This window comes from Dendrobates tinctorius, unplaced genomic scaffold (assembly GCF_039654945.1).
Source record: "Dendrobates tinctorius isolate UK_male_01 unplaced genomic scaffold, ASM3965494v1 ptg000208l, whole genome shotgun sequence".
Lineage (NCBI taxonomy): Eukaryota > Metazoa > Chordata > Amphibia > Anura > Dendrobatidae > Dendrobates > Dendrobates tinctorius.
Genome location: NW_027361875.1, coordinates 10,875,161 through 10,892,912, shown reverse-complemented (window position 1 = coordinate 10,892,912; position 17,752 = coordinate 10,875,161). Strand labels below are relative to the sequence as shown.

The 17,752-nt window shown below is 46.1% G+C and overlaps 1 protein-coding gene across 5 annotated transcripts in view; it reads right to left on the bottom strand.

Moving 5' to 3' along the window:
- Nucleotides 1–17,752, bottom strand: part of RALGAPA1 (Ral GTPase activating protein catalytic subunit alpha 1) — a 448,263-nt gene that overhangs the window by 357,417 nt on the left and 73,094 nt on the right. For all 5 annotated transcript variants that reach the window (XM_073554214.1, XM_073554210.1, XM_073554212.1 and 2 more), the window contains exons 6-10: nucleotides 16,068–16,245; nucleotides 14,532–14,647; nucleotides 2,284–2,422; nucleotides 1,216–1,424; nucleotides 506–736 (exon numbers count right to left, since the gene is read on the bottom strand). In XM_073554214.1, coding sequence (XP_073410315.1) covers nucleotides 506–736; nucleotides 1,216–1,424; nucleotides 2,284–2,422; nucleotides 14,532–14,647; nucleotides 16,068–16,245 — 873 coding nt within the window. The remainder of the gene's footprint in view (nucleotides 1–505; nucleotides 737–1,215; nucleotides 1,425–2,283; nucleotides 2,423–14,531; nucleotides 14,648–16,067; nucleotides 16,246–17,752) is intronic.

The window sequence follows — 17,752 nt, the reverse complement described above, 5'->3', positions numbered from 1 at the left end:
AGTCTAACGTGTATGGAGGCGCCATCCGACTGATGGTCGGGAAAGATGTCAGTCAGGCATGTCTGCATTCGGATAGCAAGCACTCAGCTGAGAGAGCACACCCGTGTATGGGAGAGATGACTAAGGTGGTTGTCGGCTGAATGATCGGCAGACGGATGGTTCGGCTCATAGCCATCTAATATGTATGTCCGCCATAATATACTGATGACCTATCCATAACTTATAGCTAATCAATGTTAGATCAGTTCATTTGCTGATCTGCGTACCCGGGAGCGGCCATTGAACAATGCATGGAGCTGTGCTGTTTCGGCTCCATACAATGGCGGAGCAGATAGCTGCTGAACAGTGGTGCCCATGGGTGTCTCATTGCACCCCACCTCCCCAAACTGGACCTTCTCTACGTCTCTGTGTGCTGTCAATTAAAAAAATGGACAGCAAAGGGATCAGAAACCTGGATGTGAGAATGTGCCCTTAATACAGCAACTTCATGACAAGTACTATTCACCTGTCGGAAGATGTCAATGAGGAAGTCAACGTTACAGCGTCTGCTGGAGAAGAACCTGCGGATGATCTCATAGTCTGTGACGTGTTCTTCAGCAATGCTGCATAGACTAGACACGCTCGGCTCGCGCTCTGTAAGGGTGCTGGTGTTGGAGTGGGATTGCTCCGGTTCCATCGTCCTTTCTCCATTTTCATTTCTACTTTCCTCCTGGGCAGCCAGGTTGGCAGCAGCTCTCTGCAGATTAACATGTATAGAAATGTAGAAAACAAGCAATCTACAAAAAGGATATCCCCAAAATCAAAAGCCTTATATGCAACTCATAAAAGGGCATTAGGCTAGGTTCACACAAGCATGTAAAAAAATCGTTCAGAGCCTTCTAAGGTGGGCATTTGCTTTCAACCCTTCTTCCCAGATGCCACCAATCACAAGGACTGCTAGATCATCTGCCAGGCTGTGATTGGCAGCATATTCGAGGTCTCGGTGAAAGGGAACGTCCTCTTGAGAAGTCTCTGAAGAAACGTCCAGTTGCACTACAAGCAGAGATTTCATATTCTGCGCTCCACTGTGATTATCTCTGCAATGCAGCGACGCAGCAAAAGACGGAAAAGAGTGGCAGAATCAGGAGAGCTCAGGGATTCTAACAATGTATGTCAGCCAATTTATTTTCGCAAATGAAGGTACAGGTGATAAGGGAATATCATGCATCTCATTACCTGGATATTCTTTGGCACATTCTCCCCTTCAGTCCCAGGAATGTGAGTCCCTGTGTGCGGTTTGGGTTCCAGCCAGAAGGACACCAGCCATCTAATGACAATCACCCGGGTGTTAAGAAAGGGCTCTTTGGTGCAGTATTGCGCCTCGTTGCTGTCTGCGTCCCTCCGAACCAGCATGTAGTGAGGTTTTGGTCTTATTTGTGGTATCTCTGCAAACATTATGCAATTATATTGCTTATATGTTTAATTATATTGTTCAGCTGTATCACCTACCAATATCTGGATGAAACGGGTCATGTTTAGTAATAACATCAAACCCTTTATTCCAGGTTCATCAATTACTATAAATAACACCCCATTCTAGCACAGTATAAATGTACATAGGACTTGATAACAAACCATGAAGTCATACCACTACAACTGCTTTAAAAACCCCTCAACTGTTAGGGTGGCTACACATATTAATGTCAGGCATGATGTGCATGGGGGTATCTAGATGACAGATGTCAGGTGAAGGAAGAAATAGTATGCTGGATTTTAACATGTCCAATTATTTTGTTCTTTAAAGGGAATCTGTCAGCAGTTTAATCTGAGCAGCATAAAGTATGGGATGAGAGTCTGATTCCAAAGATGTGTCACTTAATAGGTTGTGTGCTGTAGTTTCAATACAATCAATCAGTGTTTTATCAGCAGAAGATTATCAGTACGGGACTAGGTCTCATGTGCAGACCAGTCCACATAATCTGTGTAACCACACCCCTTCCACTGATTGGCAGCAGCTTTCTGCCTGTGTACAAAGGAAGCTGCCAATCAGGGGTATGGGCGGGGTTATACACTGCCCAGCACTCTGACCACTGGTAGATCTACGATAGAGAAAACAGGGATTCTATTCAAACTGCAGCAAATGAAGAGTAACCGCACACCCCTACAGCTAGCCCTGCTCCACCATCGGCAGTGGTACAGAGGAGTCCACACAGTGCAGTGCACCATGTGTATATTTACTATCATAAATGCAGGAGTAGCACAATGACGGGAACAAAACAAATAAGTGCACGGAAATTAAATTACCAAGAACAGGGCTGTATAGGCTGCTTTCTCTGCTCATGGCAGGGAAAATGTAAGGCATGTAGTATTTCTTGAAGTTAGAGAACAGGAAGGCAAAGCCATCTTCCTCCTTATCTTTATTTTGCCATTCTAGACTCCGGACCTACAAAGGGAGGAAAAATAAACATCATTATAATATATGTTAACTACAGAATTACATCAGGGCTCGTTCACACGACTGCATTTTCTCATCCATGAAAAACCGAACCGCACTCAGACCAATGTTATTCACTGAGGCAGTGCAGATGAGCAATTTTTTTCACTAACCAAGAAAACAACAAAAAAAATGCAGCGGGCGCTAGTTTCTTACGTAAATTGGATGAGACTCATCCACTCAAGTCTATGGGTGCGCACTCCCCTCCCCCAACGAGGTAATATGATGGTTAACCCAACCGCAAGTGTACAGCACAAAATGGGTTAATACCTGCCTTGCTTAAAGGGATTGTTCACTACTAGACCATCGTCTGCCTAATCACATCAGGGCCCCACAGAAAACTAAAAAATAAATAAACAGATACTCACCTCCATCAGCGGCGCCGATCCAACGATATTGACGCTATTCCTGGCGGGTCACGTGACATTGTTGTGTCACATTACTGCTTGTAGATAATAAGGAATAAATTCTTGGACTTTAAGTGCGCTGCCAGACAAATTCCATAACCACACAAGGTTAAAAAAGTTAACCCTTTAATCCCTACGCGTTTCGAAGCATAACGCTTCTTCTTCAGGGGTTGACACATCAAATGTGTCAACCCCTGAAGAAGAAGCGTTATGCTTCGAAACGCGTAGGGATTAAAGGGTTAACTTTTTTAACCTTGTGTGGTTATGGAATTTGTCTGGCAGCGCACTTAAAGTCCAAGAATTTATTCCTTATTATCTGTGGTGCGGTTCCGCTGTGGACCGTTGGACGTGCAGCAGGCTGACATACTATACAGGCTTTACTTTCTCTTTGAGAAGGTGAGTATAATACTTTTAGTATTTGTACATTTTACCCGGATAAGACCCTATTGCGCTCTTGTTTCAACCTTTTAGTGAATACATTACTGCTTGTGGAAGTCTGCGCTGAGGAAGTAGAACAGGCTGCCGCTGATAAGCAATAGCTGATAGGCTGCAGCGGTCACACCACCAAGACCACGCGACCCATCAAGAATAACAGAGCCAACATCGCTGATTCTGCACTGCTGTAGAAGGGGAGTATACCTGGCGGCCCTTCTCTATGGGGCTCTGAAGTGAATAAGCCGTGTGTTGTCAACCCCTTTAAGTTTGGTATGAGATGACTTCTTGTAGCCGGTTCCATTACTAGATATAAACTGGATCAGACTCATGTTTTTGCTTTTAATAGTGACTCAAATAGTTAAAATGTCAATTGAGAAGACTCAAATGCAAATTGTTAACTGATACTACTGCTGGACCACTGGTTGGGCCATGTAGGTCGTGAGGTCTAGTAGTTTAAAGAAGCACTCCTCCTTCGCCCATCAATGTTTTTATCCTCTTATTATATTGCAGCCATCCTATTATATAGCGCAGTCTACTTGCAATTGCTCATTTTGCCTTTCTACCCAGCTAATTCTTCTATTTTCCATTAGGTCTATGACATCACATGATTAAAACAGGGATTTTTGTGTGTACTCACTGTAAAATCCTTTTCTCCGAGCCACTCATTGGGGGACACAGGACCATGGGTGTTTGCTGCTGCCACTAGGAGGACACTAAGCAAATATACAAATATACTATACAAATATACTAAGGAAATACCAAGGCCAGGTATCCATCCACAGACAGCTGTTTCGGGGTCTACTAGGTATTGCTCCCACCTAGCCAGAACCCTACTCCACACTGATGAGGGGCAACACCCCGAAACAGCTGTCTGTGGATGGATACCTGGCCTTGGTATTTCCCTTGTCATATCTGTAAACTCGTAAAGAGCTGGATATTGACTTAAAGGGCCACTTAATATGGTGGTAATGGTGGTTTCCGAAAGGAACCACTCCTTGGCTGGGTCCTTCCCTGGAGGAAGATCTGGCTAGTCCCGTGTTTGAGACTCTTAAATGAGGCTCCACGGACTTTATTTGCATATTCGTATTTCCCAGGGAGCAATGCACCTAGGATTTCACTGATTGAGCGCCTTTGCCGGCTGCCGCAGTGTTTTTTTTGACTGGTCTCCCTGAGGTCAGTGATTATTTCGTGATACTGCCACAAGAAAGGCAACTTTGCAAGAAAGAAGTGAAGCGTCCTGCAAGGGTTCGAAGGGTGCTCTTGCAAGGCACCTAGGACTAAATTAAGGTCCCAAATCTCCAGTGGCAGGGACAAGATACAACGCTCCCTGTATGAATGTCTTAACCTGCGATTTGGAAGCTATCCTTCGCTGGAACATGATGGATAGGGCTGAAATCTGGCATTTGATTGAAGCCAGTGCCAGGCTTGAGTGTAATCCTGCTTGGAGAAACTCGAAAATGGAAGGGATAGAAAACACAAGTGGGGAACATCCGCAGGTTTTGCACCAAGAAAAAAGGCCTTCCAGATGCGATGGTAAATGTGCATGGATGTAGGTTTCCGAGCGTCAATCATGGTGGAAGCTACTTGTTGCAAGAAACCAACCTGGGCTAGGATCCAGGATTCAATGGCCAGGCCGTTAAACTCAGAACTCTCGAGTTCTAGAGGTATGTCGGCCCCTGAGAGAGAATGTCTCGGCGGTCGGGTAACCGTCAGGGAACGTCGGCGACTAGTTGCACTAGTTCCGCGTACCACACTTGGCATGGCCAGTCTGGAGCGACGAGAATCACTGGCATTCCTTCTGCCTTAATCTTTAGGATGACCCTTGGAATTAGTGGAAGCGGTGGAAAATGTAAGGGAGGCGAAACTGATGTCACGGAAGCACCAGGGCATCCAACCCGATGGCTAATGGGTCGCGGAACCGAGCTACGAATGCCGGGACTTTGGTGTTTAACCTGAAGGCCATGAGATCCACATCCAGAGTTCCCCAGCGCTGACAAATCTGCTGAAAAACTTCCGGATGAAGTGACCACTCCCCCGAGGTCAGATCCTGATGGCTGAGAAAATCTGCCGCCCATTTCTCTAGTCCCGGAATATGAACTGCAGAGATGACTGAATGGTTGTCCCGGTGCATTGCAGAATGTGTGCTACCTTGAGCATCGCTCTTCTACTTCGTGTGCCCCCCTGACGATTGATGTACACCACCGCGTTGTCCGACTGAATCCGACTGAATTCTGAATGGGACGACTGGCCAGAACATGATGGAATCGCTGAAGGGCTAGCCTAATTGCCCGAATCTTGAGAATATTGATTGGGAGGCGTGATTCCTGAATAGACCAGGGTCCCTGAGCCGTGTGGTGACGGAAGATCGCTCCCCAACCTAGAAGACTGGCGTCGGTGGTCACCACCATCCAGTGGACTGAAAGAAAGGACCTTCCCTGACCCAATGAGGACGGCGACGTCCACCATCTGAGAGACCTCCTGATCCGGGGGGACAGGCAAAACCGGCGGTCAAAAGAGGCCGGATTTCTGTCCCAAGCTGACAGCAATGCCTGCTGATGGGGACGGAGATTTAGTTGCGCAAACGGTACTGCCTCGATTGGCGCTACCATTTTCCCCAGGACCTGCATGCCAAACCGCAGGGAGTGGAGGCGGGCAAGAGAAAGCTTCCAGGCTCCCCGGATCAGTGCCGAGATTTTCTCTGGAGGGAGAATGACCAACCCTCGGAAAGTGTCCGGGATCATCCCCAAAAAGGAGATTCGCTGAGATGGTGTTGGTGAGGACTTGCTTAGGTTCACCAGCCAACCTAAACGAATGAGAATGTCCACAGTGATGCTGACACACACTGCACAGGCCCGAAGGGACGATCCCTTGATAAGGAGGTTGTCTAGTTAGAGCAGAATCACCCCGCCCCGAGAGTGCAGAACAAACATGATGGCTGCCATGACCTTGGCGAACACTCTTAGCGTGGTGGCGAGACCGAAGGGCGGGGCGGTGAACTAGATATGTTCGTCTCCGATCGCAAAGCGTAGAAATCTTTGGTGACCTGAGAAGATTGGAATGTGAAGATATGCGTCCTTGATGTCGACAGACCTCTTTCTCCAGCGAAGTGATGACTGAACAAAGAAAATCCACTCTGAAATGACAAATTTTGACAAACTTGTTCAACAGTTTTAGATCCAGAATGGGACGCATGGTTCCGTCCTTTTTTGGGACCACAAACAGGTGTGAGTAAAACCCGTTGAACCTTTCTGTGTCTTGGATCGGGACAATGACTCCGTCCTTGCGAAGTGCATATATGGCCTGATGAAAAGGGACTGCATACGACTCCGTCCTTGGAAGACGCGACTTTAAGAAGCGAATTGGAGGGGGGACGCTGTTGTGAATTCGCTTTCTGGCCTACCTCTGGTTACTAGTGAAGGTAGTGGAGCTTGTTATATTGATAGATGGGTCGCGAGTTCTCTTCCCGGGCTCCCTCTGGTGGTTACTGGAGGTAATGGAGCTGATCTAACTAACAGAGGCCTGCCACCTGATAATGAGGATGACTGGAGATCTGGAGTTTCTGACTGGATTTAAGACAGCCGACTACCTCTATCCCTGCTGGTGATTTTTCCTGCCTCGTGAGGTCTTAGCTTGAGCATGGAGGGACTGAGCTGGAAACTAAGTGTTCTTTTGCTATTGCTCACTTTTGATTTGGTTTTGTCTATTTCAGTTTAGTGTGGCCAGCCAGCCCCGGCTGGGGCTGTGCTGAATTTCCATCCTTATGTTACTGTTTGTGCCAGTTTGTTTTTGTCCCTTATTAGATTGGCCTCTTTTTGCTCTGCTTTCAGAATATACCAGAGTGCTGATATAGTGGGCTAAGTCTAGTGACTTCAGTATTTTTTCTATTAGACGTGTTGGGCATTTTTTCCAGGGTTTTTTGTGTGTTTGCAGACAGAGCCTTTCCTTTCCTGTCCTGTCTAGTTAGTGTGGGCCCCATCGTTTGCTCAGTCTGTTTTCCTTCCTGCGTTTGTGTTTTCATCTTGTCTCACTGACAATATATGTTTGAGGACTGTCTATTCCTTTGGGGTCTGCTCTGGGGCAGTTTAGATTTCCCCTTTCTTGCTTTAGGCTTATTTAGTTCTCCGGCTGTGTCGAGGCGTCTAGAATCATCGTAGGTACGCTCCACAGCTACTGCTAGTTGTGTGGATAGGATCAGGGGTCTGCAATCCGCTTATTTACCAACCACTCTGGTTTTCTGTGGCTTAGCTTGGTCTTGCTTTCCTCCTCGGTGACCCAATCATAACAGGATGCGAATTCTATTATGTACCCGGAGGACACCAGATCTCTGACCCATTGGTCGTGAAAGACCGCAAGCCACACTTGACGAAACAGAAGTAGACGGCCGCTTACCCTGTCTGTGTCCTCCAGATACTGCAATGAGTCATTGAGCAGAGAACTTGCGGGATGAGGTACCCTTGGGGGTCAGACCGTCTGTCTTTCCAGGAATGAGAGGCCTTGTATGAGGGTTGTGACCCCTGTCTCTGCTTGGGGGATGGGCCGAGCTAGAAGAGGCGGTTGCGGATGACCAGCTTGTGGTGCCACGAAAAGGCCAGAAGCGAACCTGGTGTTGACTCCAAAAAAGTTGATTGGGTCTTTGTTGAGGGAGGAATTTACTTTTCCCTCCAGTAGCATCAGATATAATTTGTTCAAGCTTGTCTCCGAACAATGGGCCGCTCTGGTAAGGCTAAAGATTTTTTGGAGGCGGAATCTGCTCGCCACTCTCGGAGCCATGAGGCTCTCCTGACAGTGACGGCATTTGTGGCTGCGAGCGTGGCAGTTAGCCGCATCTAGGGAGGCATGTATGACATAATCCCCGGCCAATCTGGTGAGGCTGACCGCCTCGGGAGGTAGGTTATTGTCTCGACTAGTCTTGCCTAAAGCCTCTGCCCAGGCCACCATAGCGCTGGCCACCCAGGTTGTGGCGAAGGAAGGGAAGAGCGCTGCGCCGGCAGCTTCAAAGACTGACCGAGCAAGATTATCAATCTGTCGATAAGTGGGGTTTTTGATAGACGAGCCGTCAGACAAGGACAAGAGAATCCTGGAAGCGAGACATGATATGGGTGGGTTCACTGTGGGGGACTCAGTCTACTTCTTTCTTAGAGCAGGGGCAAAGGGGTACGGTGCTTCTAGCGGCTTCTGCCCTGTGAATCGCTTGTCCGGACAACTTCTGTGCCTCTGAACGTTGTCCGTAAACTCAGGGTGGTTAAAAAAAACCCTGTGAGGTCGTTTGGTCCTTTTGAAGGACACTGTGTGATCCGGACTAGTCCCAGGCTCTTCGTCTACGCTCAGAGCCTTATTGACAGCTTCAACGAGTCTGGGTCTACAGCCACATCTGACGCATATTCTGTGCTGTGTTCGCTGCAAACCCCTGGTGAGAGGGAGCGGGAAGCAGATCTTTCGGACGTCGAGGCACCAGAGTGCCTGGGGGACAAGCTATGGGGACGTTTCCTAGAAGACTGCTGTCCGGCCCCTGTCTGAGGAAGACTCTCGCATTCCTGAAGGGTTTTCTACGTAAGGCAAACTGATGCCCTGACTTGAGGAGAAATCACGGAAAGATTCTATAGCTATAGCCAGGGAAGCCATGGACTGTGCCAAAGATGTAGCCCACTTGGGTGGGCTAGGTCCACTAGGGTCGGCATTAGCGGGGGGCTCCTGTGTGCATGAGAGTTCGCAGGCTGCACGGATAGCAGAACGGTGCCTCCGCGGTAGAGGGGCATTACATGAAGTACATGAGGCGTACACCACTGTGTGTTTTATCAGCCGTTTTAGATGTCTTTGACTGAGACATATTGGCCATATTGGTGCTGCTTATAGGCTACTGCAGGGAAGGGTTTAACCCCTTTCTGCCATATGACGTACTATCCCATCCATGTGCCCTGGGACTTAATTCCCAAGGACAGGATAGTACGTCATAGCGATCAGCGGCGCACACGGGGGGGGAGCGCTGCTGATCGCGGCCGGGTGTCAGCTGATTATCACAGCTGACACCGGGCACTATGTGTCAGGGGTGGTCACGGACTGCTCCCGGCACATTAACCCCTGGCACACTGCGATCAAACATGATCGCAGTGTTCCGGGGGCATAGGAGAGAGGGGCGCAGGGAAGGGGCTCTCTCCGTGCATCCCTGCGACCCTCGGTGCTGTGTTGCTCCGAGGGTCTCCTCTCTGCAGGCCCCCGGATCCAGTATGGCCGCGGGGGCCTGAAGAGAGGCGGCTTCTTCAATGCCTGCTGAGAACAGACACGTGGAAGCCTGCAGCAGCGCCTGTCAGATCGCCGATCTGTATAAAAATAATTTATAAAAAATTCCCCAAATGTAAAAAAACAAAAAAAAACCCCAATAAATTCTTTTTTTTGTAAATAAAAAAAACTATAAAAATGCACATATTTAGTATCGCCACATCCGTAACGACCCGCCCTATAAAACTGTCCCACTAGTTAACCCCTTCAAAAAAACAAAGCAAAAAACAATGCTTTATGATCATACCGCCGAACAAAGTGCATAACGATCAAAAAGACCAATGTAAATAAACATGGTACCGCTGAAAACGTCATCTTGTCCCGCAAAAAACAAGCCGTCATACAGCGTCATTAGCGAAAAAATAAAAAAGTTCTAGCTTGCAGAATAAAGCAATGCAAAAAGAATTTTTCATATAAATTTGTTTTCATTGCATAAAAGCGCCAAAACATAAAAAAACGACATAAATGAGGTATCGCTGTAATCGTACTGAACCGAAGAATAAAACCGCTTTAAAGAAATTTATGAAATGCTGGTTTGTTCATTCTGCATCCCAAAAATCGGAATAAAAAGCAATCAAAAAATGTCACGTGCCCGAAAATGGTACTAATAAAACATCAACTCGTCCCGCAAAAAATAAGACCTCACATGACTCTGTGGGTCAAAATATGGAAAAAGTATAGCTCTCAAAATGTGGTGATGCAAAAACTTTTTTTACAATAAAAAGCGTCTTTTAGCGTGTGACAGCTGCCAAACATAAAAACCCGCCATAAATAGCAAATCAAATCACCCTTTATCACCCCCTTAGTTAGGGAAAAATAATTAAATTTTTTTAAAAATGTACGGTATTTATTTCCATTTTCCCATTAGGCTTAGGGCTAGGGTTAGGCTGTGTGCACATGATGCGGATTCTGCTGCAGATTTTTCCAAATGACCTGCGTTTTTACCTTCGGATGTAGTGTGGACTAGCCTGCGTTTTGACACCTGGTGGTAATGGAGCAGGTGTTAAACCGCTGCGGATTCCGCACAAAGAAATGACATGCTGCGGATTTAAAACCATGGAAATATCCGCAGCATGTGCACTGCGTTTTTCATTTGCCATTGAATATAAAGATACTGTACAACACAGCAGAAACTGCTGCGGATCCGCAGGGCCGGATCCGCAGCAAAATCCGCAACGTGTGCACACACCCTTAGGGTTAGGGCTAGGGTTAGGGCTGAGATTAGGGTTAGGGGTGTGTTGGGGTTACGGTTGAAGTTAGAATTGGGGGGTTTCCACTGTTTGGGCACATCAGGGGCTCTCCAAACGCAACATGGCCTCTGATCTCAATTCCAGCCAATTCTGCGTTCAAAAAGTCAAACTGTGCTCCTTCCCTTCCAAGCTCTGCCATGCGCCCAAACAGTGGGTTTACCCCCACATATGGGGTATCAGCCTACGCAGGACAAATTGCAAAACAAATTTTGGGGTCCAATTTCTCCTGTTACCCTTGGGAAAATAAAAATTTTGGGGCAAAAATATCATTTTTGTGAAAAAAAAATGATTTTTTATTTTTATAGCTCTACGTTATAAACTTCTGTGAAGCACTTGGGGGTTCAAATTGCTCACCACACGTCTAGATAAGTTCCTTGGGGGAATCTAGTTTCCAAAATGGGGTCACTTGTGGGGGGTTTCCACAGTTTAGGCACATAAGGGGCTCTCCAAACGCAAAATGACACCCGCAGACCATTCCATCAAAGTCTGCATTCCAAAACGTCACTACTTCCCTTCCGAGCCCCAACGTGTGCCCATACAGTAGTTTTCTCACACATATGGGATATCGGCGTACTCAGGACAAATTGGACAACAAATTTTGGGGTACAATTTCTCCGCTTACCCTTGGGAAAATAAAAAATTGGGGACTAAAAGATCAAGTTTGTGGAAAAAATATGATTTTTTTTATTTTCACGCCCGGGCGCTATAAACTTCTGTGAAGCACTTGGGGGTTCAAAGTGCTCACCACACATCTGGATAAGTTACTTGGGGGGTCTAGTTTCCAAAATGGTGTCATTTGTGGGGGTTTCCACTGTTTAAGCACATTAGGGGCTCTCCAAACGTGGCATGGCGTCCGATCTCAATCCCAGCCAAAAAAGTCAAAGGGCGCTGCTCCCTTCTGAGCTCTGCCATGCGCCCAAATAGTCGTTTACCCCCACATATGGGGTATCAGCGTACTTAGGACAAATTGCACAATAACTTTTGGTGTCCTGTTACCCTTGGGAAAATAAAAATTGGGGGTGAAAAGATCATTTTTGTGGAAAAAATATGATTTTTTTAATTGTACGCTGTACGTTATAAACTTCTGTGAAGCCCTTGTGGGTTCCAAGTTCTCACCACATATCTAGATAAGTTCCTTGAGGGGTCTAGTTTCCAAAATGGGGTCACTTGGGGGGGGGTTTCCACTGTTTAGGCACATCAGGGGCTCTCCAAACGTGACATGGCGTCCGATCTGAATTCCAGCCAATTTTGCGTTGAAAAAGTCAAACGGCGTTCCTTCCCTTCTGAGCTCTGCCATGCGCCGAAACAGTGGTTCTCCCCACATATCAGGTATCAGCGTACTCAGGACAAATTGCACAATAACTTTTGCAGTCCGATTTCTACTGTTACCCTGGGTAAAATAAAAAAAAAATTGGACCTGAAGTAAATTTTTTGTGAAAAAAAGTTAAATAAACATTCAAAAAAATTCCTGTGAAGCACCTGAAGGGTTAATAAACTTCTTGAATGTGATTTTGAGCACCTTGAGGGGTTCAGTTTTTAGAATGGTGTCACTTTTGGGAATTTTCTATCATACAGACCCCTCAAATTGACTTCAAATGTGATGTAGTCCCTAAAAATAAAATGGTGTTGTAAAAATGAGAAATCGCTGGTCAACTTTTAACTCTTAGAACATCCAACAAAAAAAAAAAATGTTGGTTCCCAAATTGTGCTGATGTAAAGTAAACATGTGGGAAATGTTATTTATTAAGTTTTTTTGTGTGCCATATCTCTGTGATTTAAGGACATAAAAATTCAAATTTGGAAAATTGTGAAATTTTCAAAATTTTCGCCAAATTTCCATTTTTTTCACAAATAAACGCAAGTCATATGAATGAAATTTTACCACTAACATGAAGTACAATATGTCATGAGAAAACAATGTCAGAATCACCGGGATTCATGGAAGCGTTCCAAAGTTATTATCTTATAAAGGGACAGTGGTCAGAATTGTAAAAATTGGCCCGGTCATTAATGTGCAAACCACCCTGGGGGGTTAAGCAATGTGTCCAGCTGCAGGCTGCGTTCAGCTTACCCAGGTCCTGTGCGTGCCCCCAGAGAAGGTAGTCCGCGCTGCGGTGGTAAATGGTTCGTCCCCAGCCTGTAGCTGATGGCGTCCCCAGCTGCAGTGACAGAAAGTAATGGCCCGAGAAAAAGTTGGCACGTCTCGTGAGGAAAGAGAAGCGCCAGAAATGTGGGCGGAGTCAGAGCCGGGGAGCAGGGATGCGGCCGGAGCGCTTCTCATTGAGAGCGAGAAGCGTTGAGGACATGGGCGGAGCTGGCCTGGTGGGCGGAGTTAGGCCTAGCCTAGCCAGAAGTCGGGAACTAGATTTTAGGCAGCAGCGACTGCGATGAAAACGCGATGGATGCGCGGCAAAGGGAGCGCAGCCAACATGACACCCATCCCTCTGAGGGCCAGGACCATCCCTGATGAAGGATTCCTCCTGCCAACCCGGACGCTTAGCTTACAGATGCAGCAAAGCAGAGTGTGCGTGTGAAGAACCATGGCTAGAGGAATGTGGTAGCGCAGATCACCCTCAATCCACCATCCCTTTGATAGGGAGGTGGAGAGGGCTCATTTGCCACCTGACATCATCTACCTTCTGGCGGTTGTGTTGTAGTGGGGCTGCACGGACGCCGTTGAGAGCCTCCGCGTGATCCCTGAAATAATCCTTTGGGAGGAGGGCAGGGCATTTTGTCCGGCTGAAGGTTTGGCTCCAGAAGGGGGTACGTGGGGGTGACACCTCATGTTCCCATCTGTAGTCGGTTTGGGGAGAGGGGACCCATGAAAGGGACCCGTCGCCCGTAAGGTGAGCCCAGGCATGGCATTGAGGTTGCAGGAGGGGGTACGGGGAGACAACAATCCGCGTTCCGGCCTGTTGATGATTTTGGGATATCGGGAACTTCAAAAGGCCCTGTCGCCCCTTCAGTCCATAGGAAAAAAGGTAAAAAATGAAAAATAAAATAATAAAGTTGGGGTCTGAAGGCTAGTGCCTCCTACAGACACTAAGCAAGAACTGGTTCGTCACAGAGCCAGCAGAGGGTGTATAATGCGGAGGAGGAGTTAATTTTTCTGTATATTTGCTTAGTGTCCTCATAGTGGCAGCAGCATAACACCCATGGTCCATGATCCTGTGTCCCCCAATGAGGCGAAGGAGAAAACCAACTATATGAATCCTTCTAAGCTCTACATAGAAACAGGAGGTCAATTTTCCCTGTATGAGTCATAAGTAACTGCAAAAGTCAATAGCAGGGGGGGGAAGAGGAGCAGCTGGGTCAAGAGTTGAAGAGGGGGATTATAAAAGCAAGGACAAGAGACTTCCTGTTTCTACATAGAGCAGAGAAAAGAGAAGAAGAATTAGCTGGGTAGAAAGGTAAAATGAGCAATTGTAACTACATAGTGCTATATATTATGATGACTGCAATACATTAACAGGATAAAAACATTGATAGGAGGAGGGGGAGGAGGAGAAGAAGGGCTTCTTTAATAATCATCCAAGAGCTTGAAAATCTTCTATGCAATGGAAATGGCTAAGTTGAAATATTCAATTAAAATATTAACAAGGAGTCTCTGTACCCCCTGCCGTGTAATGTAGAGAGGAAGACAGGATCCCTTTAATTGTTGTATATATTGTTAAAAAAAAACAAACAAACCTGTATCACCATATATCTCAACAAGGCCTCCAGAAAATAACTTGTCAGGTCCTCATGTGCTTTGTTCCCTGCCTGGAGAGGGACGAGTGGTGTAATTTCCTCAATTGTAACTTGATCTGGAGAAAATACAATCAAATTGTAGTATTTTGACCAAGAATAAAAGAATAGCATTTATGATCCACAATGTGTATGGCTTTTTTCAACAAGAGCCTTCAGAATTGTTGTATAGTCCTCTATGAACGTTTAAGCCCCATCTCTGCTCCTCAGTGTCCCTCCTCCCTGCCGAGATCTCACACTGCTCAGTACAAGCTGAAGCTGTCAGTAAGGCTGGATGGGCCGATACTGAATACACTTGGATTCATGAGCTATTTCACTCTATAGCTGGACTCGCGAAATACCCACTGTAACATCAAGATTATACAGCTATTCAGACATGGCTTTAACTAGTATGTACAACACCCTCATCAGGTCTCACAGATCTATACTATAAATGCATGCAGTTTGTAGTGTGAAATCTGGTGACAGATCCTATTTCATGTCACAATAAGGAGATGAAGAGTATTTTACACCTACAATAAATTTTTAATTAGCAGAAAATGAGTGTTTGCAAACATCAGATTGGGGGAAAAATGTTTATACAATATATAAAAGGTGCTGCGGCGTTTCAGAGAAAAACAGTTTATTAGCCACCAGGGACCGAGCTGTGCTAGAGACTAGTCGGATAGGTGGGTCCCTGGTGCCTTCTCCCCAGCCGCTACCTTTGAGTGACATCTCTCCTGCACAGGCGCACTTCAAGGGCACAGGAAAGTGCTGTAATGCACATGCGCGGGAAAGGTCAAAGAGTGTCGATGCATATGCACTACAATACTTTGTTGTGCCCTTGGCAGGACATAGAGAAGTGCGCCTTCGCAGGAGAGTGATGGAGGACACTGTGTGGATGACATAGGATAAGTCATCCCCATGAAGCAAGAAGGAGGACGGCGCTGGATCAAGACCAGAAATGACAATTGGACCGGACCATGCTGTTGGAGAGTATAATTAAAGCTATTTTTTGTGTTATGCGGAGGGAACTTATATACAGCGTTCTGGAATGCTGTATATGAGGAGGTACCGATGCTGACCGCATTTTATATGGGAAAAACCTGATGACAGTTTCCCTTTAAATGACAAAGTATTGAATAAAAAAAATACATTAAAATCTGCAGAAAATTCATAACTTTTGCCCATGGACTACTTCCACATGGGACTTATCTGGTGCTATCTTTTTGCAGCTGAATAACTACAGTGGTTGCAGAGTTTGGGTCAGGAGGGCAGCGGATAGTCCAGACATCGAGGTCTGTACTTGGACAGCGTAAGTATGGACACCCAGGTGGGACTGTGGATACACATCAGAATACTGACAGATCCTGCTAAAATCAAAGAGCATCTTCTGCCAAATCTGTAATATGTAAGAAAGCTGTAGACACCCCAATACATGTACGAAATTCAGGTTGGTGCATTATAAGACTGAAGGGGTGACCCCAATAAGTGCCTTACTTTCTTGCAGGTTCAAGGGCTGATTGATCAGATTATCCAGAGTATATATGCCATGGTCGGATGGTGGCGCAGGGAAGCCAGGTATGAGGCATGCGAACATGCACAGCTGCTCCCAACTGCAGTTGCTCTGAAGTGCTTGAAGCCACAGGAGAAACAAGCGCATCCCTTCAAGGCGGATCTGAAATCATTCACAGTAATCAAGGAAATGTCAAGTGTCAGTCTACAGTGGTCATTAATAGAACAAATAAATGCCTCCGTATTTACTAGCATGAAGTAGGACGACGATCGCAGCCTCTTACTGTACTATTAGCGCAGCTGGGCTCATAACCTTCACTGATGTGCAAGGATACCAGGTCGGGAGCAATCTGCTCCCATAATTCCATTATAATGGTGGAAGAGCAAATGGTCATAAAGTAGTATTAGTACACTCCTCAACAAGAAAAGTCCTGGAATTATGGAAATCAGAGGGTCTATAGATATATTTATGATATTTTCGAAATATCTCCATTTACTAAGTAAGCGCCACATAGAAATTCCGGCACTTACAACCTCGGCTACCATCAAAGAGGTTATTAACATTGCCTGAGGAAGGTTCTGCCGCACTGAATGCACTTTGGCAAATCATCAAGATCCACTTCTGGCAGCTTCCTTTGCAAATGTAGACAAATAATGTCCCAGATGTGCTTGATGGAAGACAAGTCTGGTGATGCTGCAGGCCATGGTAGCACATTTAGGCCAAGCAGGCTTTTCACAGTAGCACTGACAACAAGTGACCTGGAGTTGTCACAAGGCAACGTCATACCGGTCCTACTTCTAGGATTATGGTGTGGGGTGGTATAAAGTACAGTGGCCAGACCAGGTACACAAACATCTTGGCGTTACATTGACTTAGTCATGGATCCAGCGGTACGACCATTTCTTCAGTGTCCCAGGAGCTGTTTTTCAACACGACAACGCCAGACCGCATGTTGCTTGTGTTATCGTGAGCAGCCTGGGTGGCCTAAACTGGGGCATCATTGGTCGACAATTGCAAAGGAAGCTGCCGGCAGCGGATCTTGATGATTTGCCCAAGTGCATTCAGAGTGGCAGAACATCCCTCAGACAACAATTAATAAACTCATTGATAGCAGCCAAGGCTGTAAGTGTGGGAATTTCTGTACATGGTGCTCAAACTCATTACTGAATAAATCTAAATGTTTCAAAAATTTTGTTTCCATTTTTTCATCATTTGTATAGTATTAACATGTCTATTTGTCCTGTGATTTCCAGTATTCCACAACTCTTCCTTCTTGGTGCTGCAATTTAAATGCTGAAAAGTGCATGTTCAACTAAATATCTAAAAAAAAACAAACAAAAAAAAACAGCTGTAGTGTGAAGAATGAGGGAGATTAGGAGTCTGTGTAATCTGTGTTGCTTTCCTCTAAATCCCAGCTCTTTCTGTTCTTCAGTTTAGTGATTGAAAGCCTTCCTAGTGTCAGCGTGAGTAAAGAAATAGCTGGAGGACCAAGAACGAGGGTGGTTGGAGGATCAAGAACGAGGGTGGTTGGAGGACCAAGAACAAGGGTGGTTGGAGGACCAAGAACGAGGGTGGTTGGAGGACCAAGAACGAGGGTGGTTGGAGGACCAAGAACGACGGTGGTTGGAGGACCATGAACGAGGTTGGTTATAGGACCAAGAACGAGGGT